Source organism: Sphaerodactylus townsendi, linkage group LG04 (genome assembly GCF_021028975.2).
Source record: "Sphaerodactylus townsendi isolate TG3544 linkage group LG04, MPM_Stown_v2.3, whole genome shotgun sequence".
Classification (NCBI taxonomy): Eukaryota; Metazoa; Chordata; class Lepidosauria; order Squamata; family Sphaerodactylidae; genus Sphaerodactylus; species Sphaerodactylus townsendi.
Window position 1 is genome coordinate 149,219,418 of NC_059428.1, and position 15,435 is coordinate 149,234,852.

Below are 15,435 nucleotides of genomic sequence, written 5' to 3' on the forward strand. Positions count from 1 at the left end.
CTTGTTTTTTGGGCTCCTGCTGGTGGCACCTAGAGGACCCCCTTCCATCCCTGCAGTGCTGGCAACCCCCCCCCCCAGTTCCGACGACCCCCCCCCCCGCAGGTGGGAGCTGTCCAGCCACAGCGGTCCTGCAAACGCCGTCCGGGCAGAGGCGCCGAGTAAGCCGTCCCTTTGCTGCCGCCTGGTGGCGACGACGGGAAGCGCACGGGAGTCCGGCAAGTGAGCCGTCCCCCATGTGCCACCTCCCGCCGGGGTTCTGCTCCGGCGGGCCCCTGGAAGGTCTGGGGGGGAGGGGAGGCGGGGGCGGTGGGTCCGTCGCTTGCAGGGGGCGGCAGGAGGGGGCAGCTGCTGGTGAGGGGGAGGTGGACGGCAGGGAGTTCTGGTCCCAGGAAAGGGAGGCATGCATGGGGCTGATCTTGTCCACCCCTTGGTCCACTCCACAGGAGGAGGAGGAAGACCGGAGGAAGGTTCGCTGCTGCTGCTGCTGCTGCTCTTCCTCCTCCTCTCCGGGAGACCCCTGCATGGTCCTCTGGGGGGCGGAAACACCTGAGTAGGTGAGCGGAGGCGTGCCCTTTTCCCAGGTGTGGGCAAGGGGGACAGTCATTGTGGGACCCGGCTGAGCAGCTGCAGACTCTCAGGGCGGTGTGACGAGATCCTTGGGGTGAATGTTGTGCTAGGGGTCTGCAACCTGTGGCTCTCACTCCAGATGTTAATGGACTACAATTCCCATCAGCCCCTGCCAGCATGGCCAATTGGGGTGAATGTTGTGCTAGGGGTCTGCAACCTGTGGCTCTCTCTCCAGATGTTAATGGACTACAATTCCCATCAGCCCCTGCCAGCATGGCCAATTGGCCATGCTGGCAGGGGCTGATGGGAATTGTAGTCTATTAGCACCTGGAGACCTGCAGGTTGCAGATCCCTGTGCTAGAGGAACCGGAGAAGGACATGCTGGTGGGGGGTGGGGTGGGGGGTGGGGGTGGAAGGAGGCTATATAAATACGGACCGAAAAATCACATGACACACATGTGCTGCGCAGTGGCTTCCGTGTATTACAACTATGATATACAATATATAGAAATGTCTAAAATACAATTGTCATAAATCATACAGATATCTCCAATGGGAGAGCTCCAGCAACACCGATACAAATGAAAATGCTCTTCCGTTGTTATCCGCAAGTTTACTTCAATAAAGGCTTACAACTTTAACTGTTGTCTCCTTTCCTGTACATTCGATGTCAGATCGGTGACTGGAAAATTGTCTAAAGTTCCAAATTATTTTTCTCAAGGTGTAAACATAATCACCGCTTTCATAAATCGATACAATATCACCATCATGCCATCTCCCTCCGAAGTGTCGTTAGGAAAGATGATTAAAGGAGCCGGATACCCACAGGATACCCATAAACATTGCAGAAGCTACAGCGTTTGTGAGCTTTTCGATTGCCTTCATCAGTGCTCCATTCCGCATTCTGTGCAGACGGGACAGGGACCAAGGCAGACCTTCTTCTGTTTGCTGGGGATCTCTCTGGACCAGGTCTCAGCTGCAGAAGCCTCCTTTCCTCTTCCTCCTGGAAAGCAGAAGGCCAGGATGATGAAAGTGGCTCCAAATACTCGCGAAACGTCCCCCTGGGCCCCCTTCCGCCCCCACCAGCGTGTCCTTCTCCGACTCCTCTAGTCCAGCACAACATTCGCCCCAAGGACTTGGTCACACCGTGGAGCCTTCCGGCCTGAGAGTCTGCAGCTGCTCAGCTACATGATCCCACGATCACTGTCCCCTGGCCCACACCTGCTCAGGCAGGCTCAGGTGTCTCCGGCGGATCGGCTACGGAGGCCGCCCAGAGGACCGTGAGGGTCTCCCAGAGAGGAGGAGGAGGAGCAGCAGCAGCGAGTCTTCCTCCCGTCCTCCTCCTGCGGAATGATCGCCCCACAAGATCAGCCCCACGCATGCGGCCAGAGTCCCCCCAGCGACGACCACGACGAACCTCCAGCAGCAGCAGTCCCTGCTGAAGGGCCCCCTCCCCCCGGCCGCTTCGTTCACAGGGCCCGCTGGACGTTTCCGCCTCTACAACCCCGTAGGCCAATCAAGCGGGAGGAGGAGAAGGGCTGCGGCCCAATCCGCGCGCTGTGTGGGGCGAAAGGCGCGGCCATTGGGCAGGAGGCGCCGGGGAAGGTCTCCCATCATTGGCTTGAGGTGGAGGCCAAGCCAGGGGTGTAACGAGGTAGCCCTGGGCAAACTGTAGCCCTGGGCAAAACCTGAGTTGGATGCCCCCCCCCCCCCCAATGGGCGGCCATTCCACCACGACCAAATTTTTTTTTTGCACCAGGACATTGGTGCCTGCAGGGGGTGACGTTTTTAGACATATCAGCACCAAAATTTCAGCATATCATCAGGAGACTGTCCTTATGCTACTCCCCAAGTTTGGTGAGGTTTGGTTCAAGGAGTCCAAAGTTATGGGCTCCCAAAGGGGGTGCCCCATCCCCCATTGTTTCCAATGGGAGCTAATAGGAGATGGGGGCTACAGTTTTGAGGGTCCATAACTTTGCCCCCCCAGAACCAAACTGCACCAAACTTGGGGGGTATCATCAGGGGAGTCTCCTGATGAGACCCTGAAAGTTTCGAGACTGTGCCTTCAGAAATGTGCCCCCCCCAGCCTGCAACCCCCATGGACAGCAATACAGAAAACTCAATGCAGAACAAAGATTCTTGGGCAAATTTCTGGGATGTTCCTGAAGGGGGCGCATTTTTGGATGTATCGGCACCAAAATTTCAGGGTATCATCTGGAAACTGTCATGATGGTACCCCCAAAGTTTTGTGCAGTTTGGTTTAGGGGGTACCCCATTCCACATTCTTTGCTAAGGAGATGGTGGCTACCCTTTTGAGGGTCCAAAGTTATGGACCCTGAAGCAAACTGCACCAAACCTTGGGGGTGCCATCATGACAGTCTCCAGATGATACCCTGAAATTTTGGTGATGATACATCTAAGAATGCCCTTCCTGCAAGAACATCCCGAAATTTGCCCAAGAATCTTTGTTCTGCATTGAGTTTTCTGCATTGCTGTCAATGGGGGTTGCAGCCTGGGGGGGCACATTTTGTAGCCCCCATCTCCTATTAGCTCCCATTGGAAACAATGGGGGATAGGGGCACCCCTTTTGGGAGTCCATAACGTTTGACTCCCTGAACCAAACCTCACCAAACTTGGGGGGAAGCTTAAGGACAGTCTCCTGATGAGACCCTGAAATCTTGGTGCTGCTAGCCTAAAAACTGCGCCCCCTGCAGGCCAAAAATGGAAAACCACTAAAAATACCCAAAAACGAACCCAGCATTTTGATGCCCCCCACAAGGTGATGCCCTGGGCAGCTGCCCACCTTGCCCAATGGGCATTACACCAGTGGGCCAAGCCCCGCCCCCGTGGGATGCCCTCCCTCCTCCGCCGTTTCCAAAACTGCGCTGGCGGCACTAGCAGCAGCCCCCTTTTCCCGCCCCCCCCCCGCACGGCCATCATGGATCGTTATAACGGCCATTACGGCGACCGCCACCGTTGCAACAATCGTTATAACGGCCATTGCGACGATCGCTACCGTTTATAACGATCGTTATGGTAGTTATAACGATTGTCACAACAGCCATCAGTATAACGGCCATTGCCATCGTTACAATGTTCACTGCCATCGTTAGGGTTAGAGGGTTAGCGGCAGTGGACGTTGTAACGACGTTGTAACGACGGCAGGGTCAGGGGGCGTGGTCCGGGGGGCGAGGAAAGTGCTGTTGCATTGAACTGGCAAATGCAGTTCAATGTAGCAAAATGCAAAGTGATGCACATAGGGGCAAAAAATCCAAACTTCACATACACGCTAGAGGGGTCAGTGCTATCAGTCACAGACCAGGAAAGGGATTTGGGCGTCTTAATTGATAGTTCCATGGGAATGTCAACTCAATGTATGGCAGCTGTGAAAAAGGCAAACTCTATGCTGGGGATAATCAGGAAAGGAATTGATAATAAAACTGCAAAGATTGTCATGCCCTTATATAAAGCCGTGGTGCGACCGCACTTGGAGTACTGTGTTCAGTTCTGGTCACCACATCTCAAAAAAGATATTGAAGAGATAGAAAAAGTGCAGAGAAGGGCAACGAGGATGATTGAGGGACTGGAGCACCTTCCTTATGAGGAAAGGCTGCAGCGTTTGGGACTCTTTAGTTTGGAGAGGAGACGTCTTAGGGGGGATATGATTGAAGTCTATAAAATTATGCATGGGGTAGAAAATGTTGACAGAGAGAAATTTTTCTCTCTTTCTCGCAATACTAGAACCAGGGGGCATTCATTGAAAATGCTGGGGGGAAGAATTAGAACTAATAAAAGGAAACACTTCTTCACGCAACGTGTGATTGGTGTTTGGAATATGCTGCCACAGGAGGTGGTGATGGCCACTAACTTGGATAGCTTTAAAAGGGGCTTGGACAGATTTATGGAGGAGAAGTCGGTTTATGGCTCCCAATCTTGATCCTCTTTGATCTGAGATTGCAAATGCCTTAACAGTCAAGGTGCTCAGGAGCAGCAGCAGCAGCAGAAGGCCATTGCTTTCACCTCCTGCGCGTGAGCTCCCAAAGGCACCTGGTGGGCCACTGTGAGTAGCAGAGAGCTGGACTAGATGGACTCTGGTCTGATCCAGCTGGCTTGTTCTTATGTTCTTATGTTGCGAAAATCAGCTCTCTGCGAACGTTATAACGATGATCACCATGGAATGTCGGTGCTTGTGATTCTGACTTTGGCCACCGGAGGGCAGCAGCAGCAGCAGCGTCCTCGGCGGCCCCCCTGCCCAAAGAGGCTCCGACACGCCACAACCTCGACGTGCGGCCTCGTGCGAAGGCGGCGACTGGGAAAGGCCGCCCGGGGCTCTCGGCTCCTCAGTCCAAACAGGCTGCTAGCTCAAAGAGGCTCAGGAAGTCAGCGGAATCGCTCCATCACATCCACGTGCGGTCTCGTGCGAAGGCGGCGTTCAGGGTGGCCTGGTCTGGTGCAGGGACGGGGTGGGGGGGTGTCGGCTCTCCCGAGCACTGTGGGTCAGATTGTGCTCAGCTGCTGCAGCCGATCAGGACGGGGGGGGGGGGGGGGCCCGGAGGAGCCAGGCCAGGTGGTGGTGGGGGGCGTTTGGGGGAGAAAAGCAGCGTGTCGTTCCCGAGTCCACCCCCCCAAGCAGCAGCCCTGTTCTCCGGGGCCGGGAGGTGCGGGGGGGGGGGGGGTTCGGTGGCAGCGGTCCGGGGGGGAGGGGCTGCTGCTGCTGCTGGAGGTTCGTCGTCGCTGGCCCCTCCCCTCGCTGGCCCTGATGGGCGGGAAGGGGCTGGGAGCCCCCCCCCTCGCTTTTCACCCTCCCCTCGGCAAGCTCCTTTCCTAATAGAGTTGCCAACCTCCAGGTGGTAGCCGGAGATCTCCTGGGACTGCAATTCATGTCCAGGCAACAGAGATGGGTTCATCTGGAGGTGGACGTTAGGACATCACACCCCATTGAAACCCTTGCCCTCCCCAAACTTCCCCTTCCTCAGACTCCACTCCCCAAATCTCCAGGTGTTTCCCAGTATGGAGCTGGCAACCCCATCCCCCAAAACACAGAAAGGTCAACGGCCGCATTGGAGAGGGACTCAGACGACAGGCTGCTCTCGCAAGAAGGATGTTTTTATTCTCCTCGGTACACGTAGGAGACAAGCCAGGAGTTGGGGGGGGGGAACCATCACCCCCTCTCCCCCGCACGGGGGCAAGGGTTCAGATTGCCCCGTGGGCAGCAGTGCCAGGCCACCAGAGGGGCAGTGGATGGGCTGGAGGAAGGGGAGTCAGCTGCTGCTTCTAGCTGTGCTCCTCTGGGGGGGTGTAGCAGGTGACCCACTGCTTGACGTAGCTGGGCAGGAAGGCAGCCCCCTCCTCTTCCCTGTGGGCAGCGCAGCTGGCACACCTCCCCTGGCACTCAGAGTCCCCAGGGGGGCTCCCACAGTCAGAGTCCACAAAGCCACTGTCAACGGTGTCCAGGTCGAGAGCCAGGTCCCCTGGGTCTCCGTCAGCCCCCCAGGTGGGAGAGAGCCACTCTCTGCAGAAAGGCTGGGCGGGGGGTGGAGAGGAGGCACCCAGGGGGCCTCCGTAGAGGGCGCTCAGATGCTCCAGGAAGGGGTCTTGCGGCCAGGGAGGAGGTGGAGGCACCTTGCTGTAGGGAAGCAGGCTTTCGGAGAGGCTGCCGTCCACAGGCAAGCACTGGTAGGCCTCTGGCTCTGGGCCGCAGGCATCAGCCACGGTTACTGTGTCAATGGAGAGGTGGCCGTAGGCTGGCTCCAGCGCGGATTCGGGACTCTCCTCAAGGAAGGCCGGCAGGGCATCGGCACAGGGGAGCGCGGGATTCTCCTCGGGGGCATCTGGGGCCAGAAGCGGCTTGGGGCTGATCTTGAACACTTCTGGCAGGGCCGTTCCACACTCGGAGACATCCAGGGGGGCTCCGGAGTAAGAGGTCCCCACCCATTTCTGTCCAGAGAGAGAGAGAGAGAGAGGGTGAAAATGGATCCAGAGGGCCCAGAAGCAGGGAGCTATTTGCAGAGGGGCCACCTGCAACCCCGCCCCCTCCCCAGCAAGGTCTGCTCCCACAACAGTCCCCAAACTGGGCTCTTCTAGGAGATCCCAAAGAGGCCCCACAAAAGTCATGGGAAAGCCCCGGGGAGAAGCATCTGGTTTGTGGTCTCTCTCCTGGGGAGCCTTTTGTGCTGCCTCTAACGGCAAGGATCTAGCTGTGTGGGGCCCCCTGCACCAAGGGGACGGGGACCTGGGTTTTTGGGAAACCTCCTGACTGGGATGCTTTAATTATTCCACCCAAGCCCCGCCTTTTCTCTGCCTCCTTCTCTGGACTTTGGTGCCTTCTCCTGTGGGGTCAACTCTTCCTCCTTCAGGGCACCCAACCTAGTCCTTAAGACAGTGACCGCAGTGCTTCTGGCAGTAGCCAAAATTCTTTGTAGGGTGGGGGCCATTTTCTGCCCCTCCTTCCCTTGCCCTCAGTTTTTTGCCTTTTGATGCACTCAGACCCTTTCTCTCTTTCTCTTCAGTGGGGCAGTGCCCGGCTTTCCTGAAGCTTCAACTCCCCTCCCCCCAATCATTGTTTGCACCCTTGGGGGTGGCAGGCAGTTTCCCCTTTAATCTAGGGTCTGTTTTCCCCCCAGAATCCCTCCCTTCCCCAGCCTGTGATGACAACCGGCCCACCCAGCTGGTACCTGGAAGTCTCCATTGTGGACCAGATAAAGGGTCTGGAAGAAAGGAGCCGGGCTGGGAATGAGCTGCTCCAGCTTCTTCCACGGCCGGCAACTGGGAAGGAAAGAGGAATTGGGCTGAAAGGTGGAAGCAGCATGAGCGAGCGGCCCTTTTCTGGCCCTCCCTGCTACACTCACAGGAGCAAGAGTCTTGGGCGGCTGCTCCCCTTTCTCCATGCAGGGAGAGGTCAGGGGCATCCCCCACCCCCCACCAGCCCTGTGGGACTGCCCAGTGGCCACGCACTCACCTCTGATGCCTTCCCAGGAAAGCCAGGAGGGTGATTAGGAGGAGCAGGAAAAGCAGCCAGGCCGCTCCGGTGGTTCCTGCGGAGGGAACGAGAGTAGGAGGGAGGGGAGGCGGAGCAGGGATGTCTTGCTTTGGGCGGCCCCAGGAAGCAGAGCAGGCCAGCCACGGGGGGGGGGGGGGGCGCCTACACTTACCCCTGTGCGGAGTCTTGAGGCAGCCGGAGGGGCTCCAGTCACTCCAGGTGCCCCTGTAAGGAGAGCCGTCCCTCAGTCCGGAGCGCACCTGCAGCTCGTACTCCGCGCCCCCCGCCAGCTCCTGCGGCAGCAGCCACAAGCTTGGGGTGTCCTGCAGAACAGACTTCAGGCCCTGGTCAGGCCCCAAGGGAGGAGTGGGTCAGCTGAGGGAACACTCTTCCTGGGCCTGTGCTTGGGAATGGTGCTTTGGGGTGGGCAGGGGGGGGGGTGAGGTGGAGGCCGGCCGGTGGCCAGCCAGGATTTTGCATGTCAGGTCTGGAAAACGGGACTGCCAAGAGACCTGTCTTGGGGTCTGAAACACCAGTAAAGCTCAAGAACTCAAGGCAGTGGTGGAGGGACGGGACCAGAGCCCCACCTGACCCAGCAGCGGCTGAGATGCTTCTGTGATCGGTGACCCCAGCCTCTTTGGGGTCAAGTGGGTTGTGGGGCCCCACTCATTGTACCTCCCAGCTGAGTTTCTAGAAAGAAGCTTCGGCGGAGATCAGCCAGGCTTGAATCTGCCAGCCCTGGGATTGGGGGTGGGTGGGAAGTCTCTTCCTCCCTGTGGGTCTTGGACGGAGGGAGAGGTGGGCTTCCCCCCACAGGAGAGGAGGCAAAGTGGGTCGTAAGAGCACGGCTGGGGCCCTGCCAAGACCTTGGCTCCCTGTGGCTCTCCGGAATGCCCCAGGCCCCCACCCCACCCTGCTTCCCCCCCTCCCCCCCGACTCACCCCAGCTGTGCCTCCTTCCAGCCTCCAGGGGTGTCCCTTCTGTCTGTAGCGCAGCTGATACTGCAGCTCCCCGTGCAGGTTGTCGTAGGCTGAGTAGCCGCCCTCCCAGGAGACGTTGAAGCCACCTGGGCAGGCCACGGCGCTCACATTGAAAGGGGGCCGCGGCTTCACTGGGGAAGAGGGAGCAGAGCAGAAAATCAAGGCCTGCTGCCTTGGAGGGGAACATATAGGACCCCCCCCCCCAGGACTGCTGTGGGGAGGCCTGGCCCCTTGGGGACTCCAGCTGCAGATGCAGCAAGAAACTTCCGCATGTATGTGGGGGTGAGACACAACTGCATCATCTTCACCACAGGGAAACTGGGGTCTAAGCCAAGCTGGGGCGTATCGCCTATGGGGATATGGGGTGACCCATGTTCCTGGGTGCACATAAACCTGGGCACTGGCACCAGCTCTGGGTGGTAGACCTGGATGCCGCTGGCGGCTCCGAGCAGCAGACCTGGACACCGGCTGAAGCTCCAGGCAGTAGACCTGGACGCCAGCATGGGCTCCAGGTGGCAGACCTGGGCTCTGGGTGGTAGACCTGGGTGCCTTGGGGCTCCCCCAGAAAATTCAGATGTTTGGGCTCCATTCTCTGGTGATCCATTTGTCCTAGATATGCCTCTGGAGCCAGGGGCAGGAATTCTGGGGGGGGCCTTCAGAGGGCTCCCCTAAAAAGCTCCCAGAAGACCCTGGGGGTGCAGACCTGCCCGGCATCTGTTGGCAGCGCTTGGGAGTTCCTCTCTCCCTCATTCACACACTCAGGTCACACGCAGGTGCCTCAAGCCATGCCAGCCCCCCCTTCCCCCCCCCCCCCCCCAGCAAACACACACACACCGTTTTCATGGTACTTGAAGGGCCCACATCTCTGGCCATCTGGAAGGGCTCCCTCTGCAAATGTCGCCGTCACAGTGAAGCTACTGCCGGACATGCACCGCTCCTGGTTGGAGGAGCACATGTATCGCATGCGGCTGGCGTTCCCCAAGGTGGGGAGGAAGACGCAGGTGCCCTTGTGGTTGCCGCAAACCCTGGAGAAATGCAAGACCTCTCTGAGCATGGCGGCCGGTGGCGTGTCAGGACCCACCAGCTCCAGAGCCAGGGGCAAAGAGGATGACGGAGACACCCAGCAGCCCCTGTGTCGTGCAGACAAGAAGCCGCCCGCTGAGCTCGGCTGGGCTTCAAGGGCAGAGGGAATGCCTGCTTTCAGAAGCGACGGGGTGCTGCCTCCTGCCCCCAAACCCTTTTAGGGAAGAATATCTGATGCCCCAGAGGCAGGCCCAGGGGGCACTTACCACCTGGCAGTGAGATGGTGTGGCCTCCCTCCAGCGCTGCCAGCCTCCCATGTGCAGGTCAGTGTCCGGATGTAGTCAGCAAAACAGTGGAGATTCTTGCAACTTGAGTCTGAGTGTGGATGGAGAGGTGGGCAGAGAGGGGGGGGGGGAGAGGGCACAAGGTTACTTCAAAGGACAGCACCAGGCTCGAAGGAGGGGGCTCCAGGGATTGCCAGAGCAAAACCTGGAAACGGGCAGGGAGCACAGGGGGGATCCCGCAGACTCGGGGCCTTGGCTGCTGCAAACATTGGGCGTGTGGAGGGGGGGGGGATGCCTTTCTAGCCAAGCACTGCCAGAGTTTACATTTTTTTTAAACAACCATGTGACACATGAGAAAACTACGAGCCCCCCCCCCCCCCCCCCCCCCCCGGTAATATATAAAACATTCTAATCAGCAGCTTCCTTCCAGGAAACAGCCGGTTCCTTAGCGGCATGGCGGCCGTTCCTGTTATCTAAAGGGGAGGAGGGATGTCAATCATCTCAGCAGCAAAACCAGAGAGCCACGGACAGAGCAAGATATCAGACAGGCTTTGTACCCACTGAGCAAAAAAAACCCAGAACCTTTTTAAAATTAATCAAAAGGGGGGAAAAGCTCCCCGTCTAAGGAGTACTGAGCAGGCTCCAGGAGAACGTCAAGAGCGCTGGAGAATCAATGAGATGAGAAACTGGTTTGCTGAAGTCGGTGAGTATCTCTTGCAATCCTGGAGGAAGAGAGGTGGGGAGGGGGGTCCACATCCTCCACTTTTCTAGATCCTGCCAGGGTCACCGGTTGCCTCCTATGAATAGCAACATGGCTGCCCCATTCTCAAAACCAGCACCACAAAGCTACAGAGGAGAGGGATGATTCAGTGTGTCGTGGGAACTCCTAGACCCAAGGGTGTATGTGTGTGGTGAGGGGGGGGGGGATCACCCACGAAAGTCTTCTGTATCTCTGCTGCCACAGAGGAGGCTCCTCCACCACCCTTGGGGTTTGAAGCAAGGCGGGGATTTTGATGGTTGAGGAGGGGGCAGCAGCGTAGCTCCTTAAGCCTTGAAACTCAACTCCACTGGGGAACTGCCCAAAGGGTCTGAGATTAGGGGAGGAAACCTTTTGCTACCCTCAAATCTTTGGGGCTGAGTTTCACCCCTGTGAACTCCGCTGGGACATTCTATTGTTTTCCCTTCAGGAACAGCAAGGGGTCTCTTTCAGCCCTGGAGCCCCCAGAGGATTTTGCTGGCCGGGCTGGGTGGGGCAGCAGATCAGGCAGGGGCTGAGAGGGGGCACTGAGGCGTTTCTGAGGGTGTGGGCGCCCTGCAATGAACCTCCCCAGAGCCTCCCCCCCCCCGGATCATTCCGGCTTGGCCTTCCTGGGTGTGGCGATTTTCAAGCCAGGACTCAGCCCCCCAAGATATGGCCACAGCAGCAAGGAGACGGGCTCAGAGACGTACCAGACTCGCCGTGTTGAAGCAGCAGCAGAACCAGAAGCGCCGGGGGCCACATGCTCCTTCCGCGGATCCTGTCGCTTTCGCTGCCCTGCAGGAGGAGGCATGGGTTCAGTGGGGTGGGTGTGGGAGCTGGAGGTTAGCCAGCAAGCCCTGGGCCTCAGGGGCTGGGAGAGGGGTCTGGCCCCCAGCTGTCTGGCAGGCTCAGGGCCGCCAAGTGTGTGGGAGGGGGATTTTTTTTTCGTGGGAGCACTTTCAGAAGTGTGCAGTACAGCTCAGGCAGCTGCCAGGAAACTGTGCTGAATGGGAACGGAGGGCTGGTGTGTTGGGTGTCAGCAAGTGGGCCGCCATGCACACTTGAGTGGTCCAGCCACAGGGAAAGTGGACTCATCCCAAAGAGCGTCATATGCAGACATGACGCTCCCTGTTTGCAGCCCAGCTCAGGGGAAGCCAGGTCATCATCGGCCCTTTAGCACCAGAGGCTGGTTATGTGCAGTGCTGATTGGTTGTTGCCTGCAACATCACCAACCTCCTTTATCCCACCCTGGCAGCCCCTGTAAACCCCTTTTAGACTAGATTTCCCTCCCTTTTTTTGTCAAGTATTTAGATGAACATTAACGTGTTTTTTTTAAAAAAACCATGAAGGTGGGGAGTGAGGGATACGCAGGCACAAAAATCACAGTCGGCAGATAAATTATGAATGAGTACATCTGTTTGTCATGTTGTGAAGGCCGGCTCACTTCCTTGAAAGAGAAAAAGGCCCCACTGTTCTGTTCTAGCCCGGGTGTTTCACGAAGGGCTTTCGGGAGGGATGTTGCCAGAGCAAAGGTCCAGTTCCTTGCAAGCTCTCTGAAGAAGTCTCTCTCCGAGGGCTGCCAGTTTTATTGTCAGGCTGATGCAACAGCGGGGACATATCGGAGGAGAAAGCCTTTGCCCTGCTAACCTGCAATAAGGAATCTGGGGATGGCCATCGAGAGACTAACAGAGGCACAGTGACCCGGGCTTTCCTTGGTGGTTTCCCATCGAAGTGCAAACCCTGTCTAGCTTCCCAGATCTGCCAAGCGTGGGCTAGTCCAGGCCATGAAGAGGGAAGCAGGACCCTGCAGGCTGATCATGACATTCTACCCTGGTCTGAGAAGCAGAGTTAATGGAGAATGTAGCTGAGCATATTATGCTCAAACTCTTGAGAATGAAATTAGTATTTATGGTGCCCCACGACAGCTTGGCTCATCTCAGCAAAGCCTTCAAAAGCTGCTAGCTGGCGAATGGGCAAGATTCACGAGTGCCCCTGCCGGAGCCTTCTCTGTGGTGGCTCCTACCAGGTGGGGAGGCTGTTTTTCAAGCGTTCCATTGAACATGCGGACTTGTTCAGGGCACTTTGATAAGGCAACCAGATAGCAGTTTTAACATCGGAAAACCGGCCCTTCCCCATCGTATTATTATTCTATTTTTATGTCATTGTTGTCCTATTTTACGATACAGTTTTATGAAACCATTTGTGGTCCGTACGTGGTGCCTTGTTATCGCCCTGCTTCCTAATTCTGTAAGTCATTCTGAATCTCAACAATAAAGGAAATGAAGCAAATCAGTAAACACATTCCCTGGCTGAAGGAAACAGAGCCTTTGTCCTTCTCAAAGATCACAAGATGGATGCAGGTTATACTCTTCCCTCTGAATCTTAAATTATAAAGAACTGTTAAGACTGCTGAGACCATCAAGACCTTTTGAGAAAAAGACTTTCTTGGGTAGAACCGGAACCCAGAGCACGAAACATCTCAGGAAATGGGGGCCACCCTGGGGCTGGAATGGGCGACTCCCTCTTGTGCCCGATGGTTTTAGCCTGTGGATATCTCAGTGGCTTCAGACCACACCTGGTGACCAAGGACCTTGGAAACACAATCACACTAGGAATGGCGGAAGGCAGCAGGAACAGAGAAAGACCCAACCTGAGATGGTTGGGCTCTGTCAAGGAAGCCACAACCCGCAGTCTGCATTACCTGAGCAAGGCTGTGGACATTAATTCATCGGGTCACCGTAGATCTGACCCCGCTTGATGGCTGGCTGACTTTTTTTTGGAGCGGGGTAATTATATGCCTGAGAAAAGTGTTTTAAAAAGAGAGGAATTTGTCTTTGTAACTTGGCCACCCCAGAACAGAAGCCAAGGCCGGCTCTACAGTTGGGAGTTCCTCGCTCCAATGCTCAAATAGGAATTTACCATAGTAATCGAGGCAGGTGTACAACAGGTAGAGACAAAAAAGTTACACCAATGCGTGCTCAAAACTCATTGAGTAATATCTAAACCAATGATACATCAAATATGATCCTATCTTAGTTTTCTGGTGACAACTCCAGATGTTCTCAAAATAATCCAACAGGTAAACATAAAGTCTTATTTGACTATAAACCCTCCAGATTTGGTTTTAACCTTCCTAATGCCGCGACCCTTTAATACAGCTCCTCATGTTGTGTTGACTCCCAACCCTAACATTTATCCATTTTACAGATGGAGAACACTGATGCAGAAAGTCTTAGGCGACCCCTGTGAAAGGGCCGTTCAACCCCCAAAGGGGTCCCGATTCCCAGGTTGAGAACCACTGCAGCCAATCTGTAATGTATAACTTCAAGCATCAGCATGTATAAATTAAATATATTCCACTTATTCTTGCAGTTTTCAAAATCGAAAAGCCCCATCCCGTCTGCAATCACTCACCAGGAAACAAAGATAGAATCACATTTTATGTATCACTGGTTTAGAAATTACTCAGTGAGTTTTAAGTACGCACTGGTGTAACAGGTAGGAAACTAGCCATGGGGCAGGGGGGAGGGAATGCTCCCTCAGCAGCCAGGCTCTCTGGCATTCCTGCCCAGCCATCTTGGGCCAGGAGGTCTGAAGACACGGTGGACACGCAACGGCTACAGGATCAGGGGGCCCTGCCCCTTCACCCTCCCCTGTGGTCCCAAGGACATTTTGTCCAGTGGGCCCCCCCCCTCAAGACTTACAGTAACTGTCCCTCCTGAAGGCCAGTAACTCCTCGATGAGTAAGAAGTTGCTCTCACCTCTCTGCTTCAGAGGCAGCATCAAGAGCGGGTGACGTCAGCCCCTTCAGTTATTACTGTACAGGCAAAGGATGTGGTGAGGCCGAAAAGCGCCTGCCCCGCAGAACTCCCGACTAACAACTCCCACCACGGAAGAAAAGCCAGCCTAGCTGGGCCTCCCCTTCGCTTGTTGGGAGGAGGCCTCTGCGTGCGTGTCCACGGGGCGGCTCAGGCGAGGGTGTCCGGCATGGCGTACGTCTTTCCTGGGGCTGGCAAGGAGGGAACTGAGGCACATCTTGGCAGACTGGCAACAGCTCCCATCAGAGAAACCCAACTTCCATCCTCAGCTGACCAAACCACTTGAGGGAAATGGCCGGAAGACCCTGAGGTGCTGGGTTTTGATCACCACCCAACTGCCCCCCTGCCCCCCAACCTCTGCAGGTGTTTCACCCACCTAAGGTGTGACCATCTCCCAGGTAAGCTCACTGGGGCTTCGTGGAGCTGTTCTCTGTCCGAGGGGCCAGAAAGTCACCTCAGTTTTAGACTGCTGCCAAGTGCCCGGTCAAACTCATTTTCTCTCTCTTAAAAACACATTATTTATTTATTGGACTTGCTATCCTGCCTTTTCCCACCCAAAACCAGGCTCAGAGCGGCTCGCTTACGTAGTAAAATGCAATACAAATTCCATAGGAAACGTAACTAAACTAAAACAATAAAATGTCAATCTCCTCCTGTAATGTTTCATCAGATGGTGGGAACAATCAGGGTCTGTTTCAGTCCCAGATTAGCCTAAAATTTTGTCCTCCACAAACAATAAACTGATCCGGGAGGAGGAGAGGGGGCAAGCCTCTGACAGAGCAAGGGAGTGGGCTGGGCTTGTTTGGGAGGGGGGCATGGCTGCCCCACCAGGGAGACCCCTCTCTCCAAGCCTTGCCCAACTCGAGCTCCGTTTAACCAAAGAAGGCTGAGAACGAGGCCTGGGATTGGCTACCCACAAAGGAGGAAAGTCCTTCCCTTCCCAGCGTTTGGGGCTGGGTCTTCTTGGAGGCGGAACTCCATCAATACAAGCAGAGGAAGCACACGGACCGGCCGGATTATCTGGAGACGTGTTTTTAATATACAA

At 56.1% G+C, this 15,435-nt stretch overlaps 1 protein-coding gene and 1 long non-coding RNA gene across 4 annotated transcripts; both read right to left on the minus strand.

Annotated features, from left to right (window-relative positions):
* Window positions 1-1,026: 1,026 nt before the first annotated feature.
* Window positions 1,027-1,924, minus strand: LOC125431944. Its single transcript, XR_007244368.1, has 2 exons — window positions 1,789-1,924; window positions 1,027-1,570 (listed from the first exon to the last, which is right to left on the minus strand). It is a non-coding gene; the product is annotated as an uncharacterized LOC125431944 (long non-coding RNA).
* Window positions 1,925-5,639: 3,715 nt separating this feature from the next.
* Window positions 5,640-15,351, minus strand: IL21R (interleukin 21 receptor). 3 transcript variants are annotated; one of them, XM_048493228.1, is made up of 9 exons: window positions 15,308-15,351; window positions 11,283-11,367; window positions 9,816-9,924; window positions 9,361-9,551; window positions 8,488-8,657; window positions 7,719-7,890; window positions 7,526-7,601; window positions 7,242-7,332; window positions 5,640-6,504 (listed from the first exon to the last, which is right to left on the minus strand). In XM_048493228.1, exons 2-9 carry the CDS (start codon window positions 11,332-11,334, stop codon window positions 5,842-5,844), a joined length of 1,524 nt encoding a protein of 507 aa, XP_048349185.1. In that variant the 5' UTR covers window positions 11,335-11,367; window positions 15,308-15,351; the 3' UTR covers window positions 5,640-5,841. The 3 variants fall into 3 exon arrangements, with proteins under 3 accessions (XP_048349185.1, XP_048349184.1, XP_048349182.1); XM_048493227.1 differs by lacking the exon at window positions 15,308-15,351 and adding an exon at window positions 14,334-15,191; XM_048493225.1 differs by lacking the exon at window positions 15,308-15,351 and adding an exon at window positions 14,277-15,191.
* Between the last annotated feature and the right edge of the window lie 84 nt (window positions 15,352-15,435).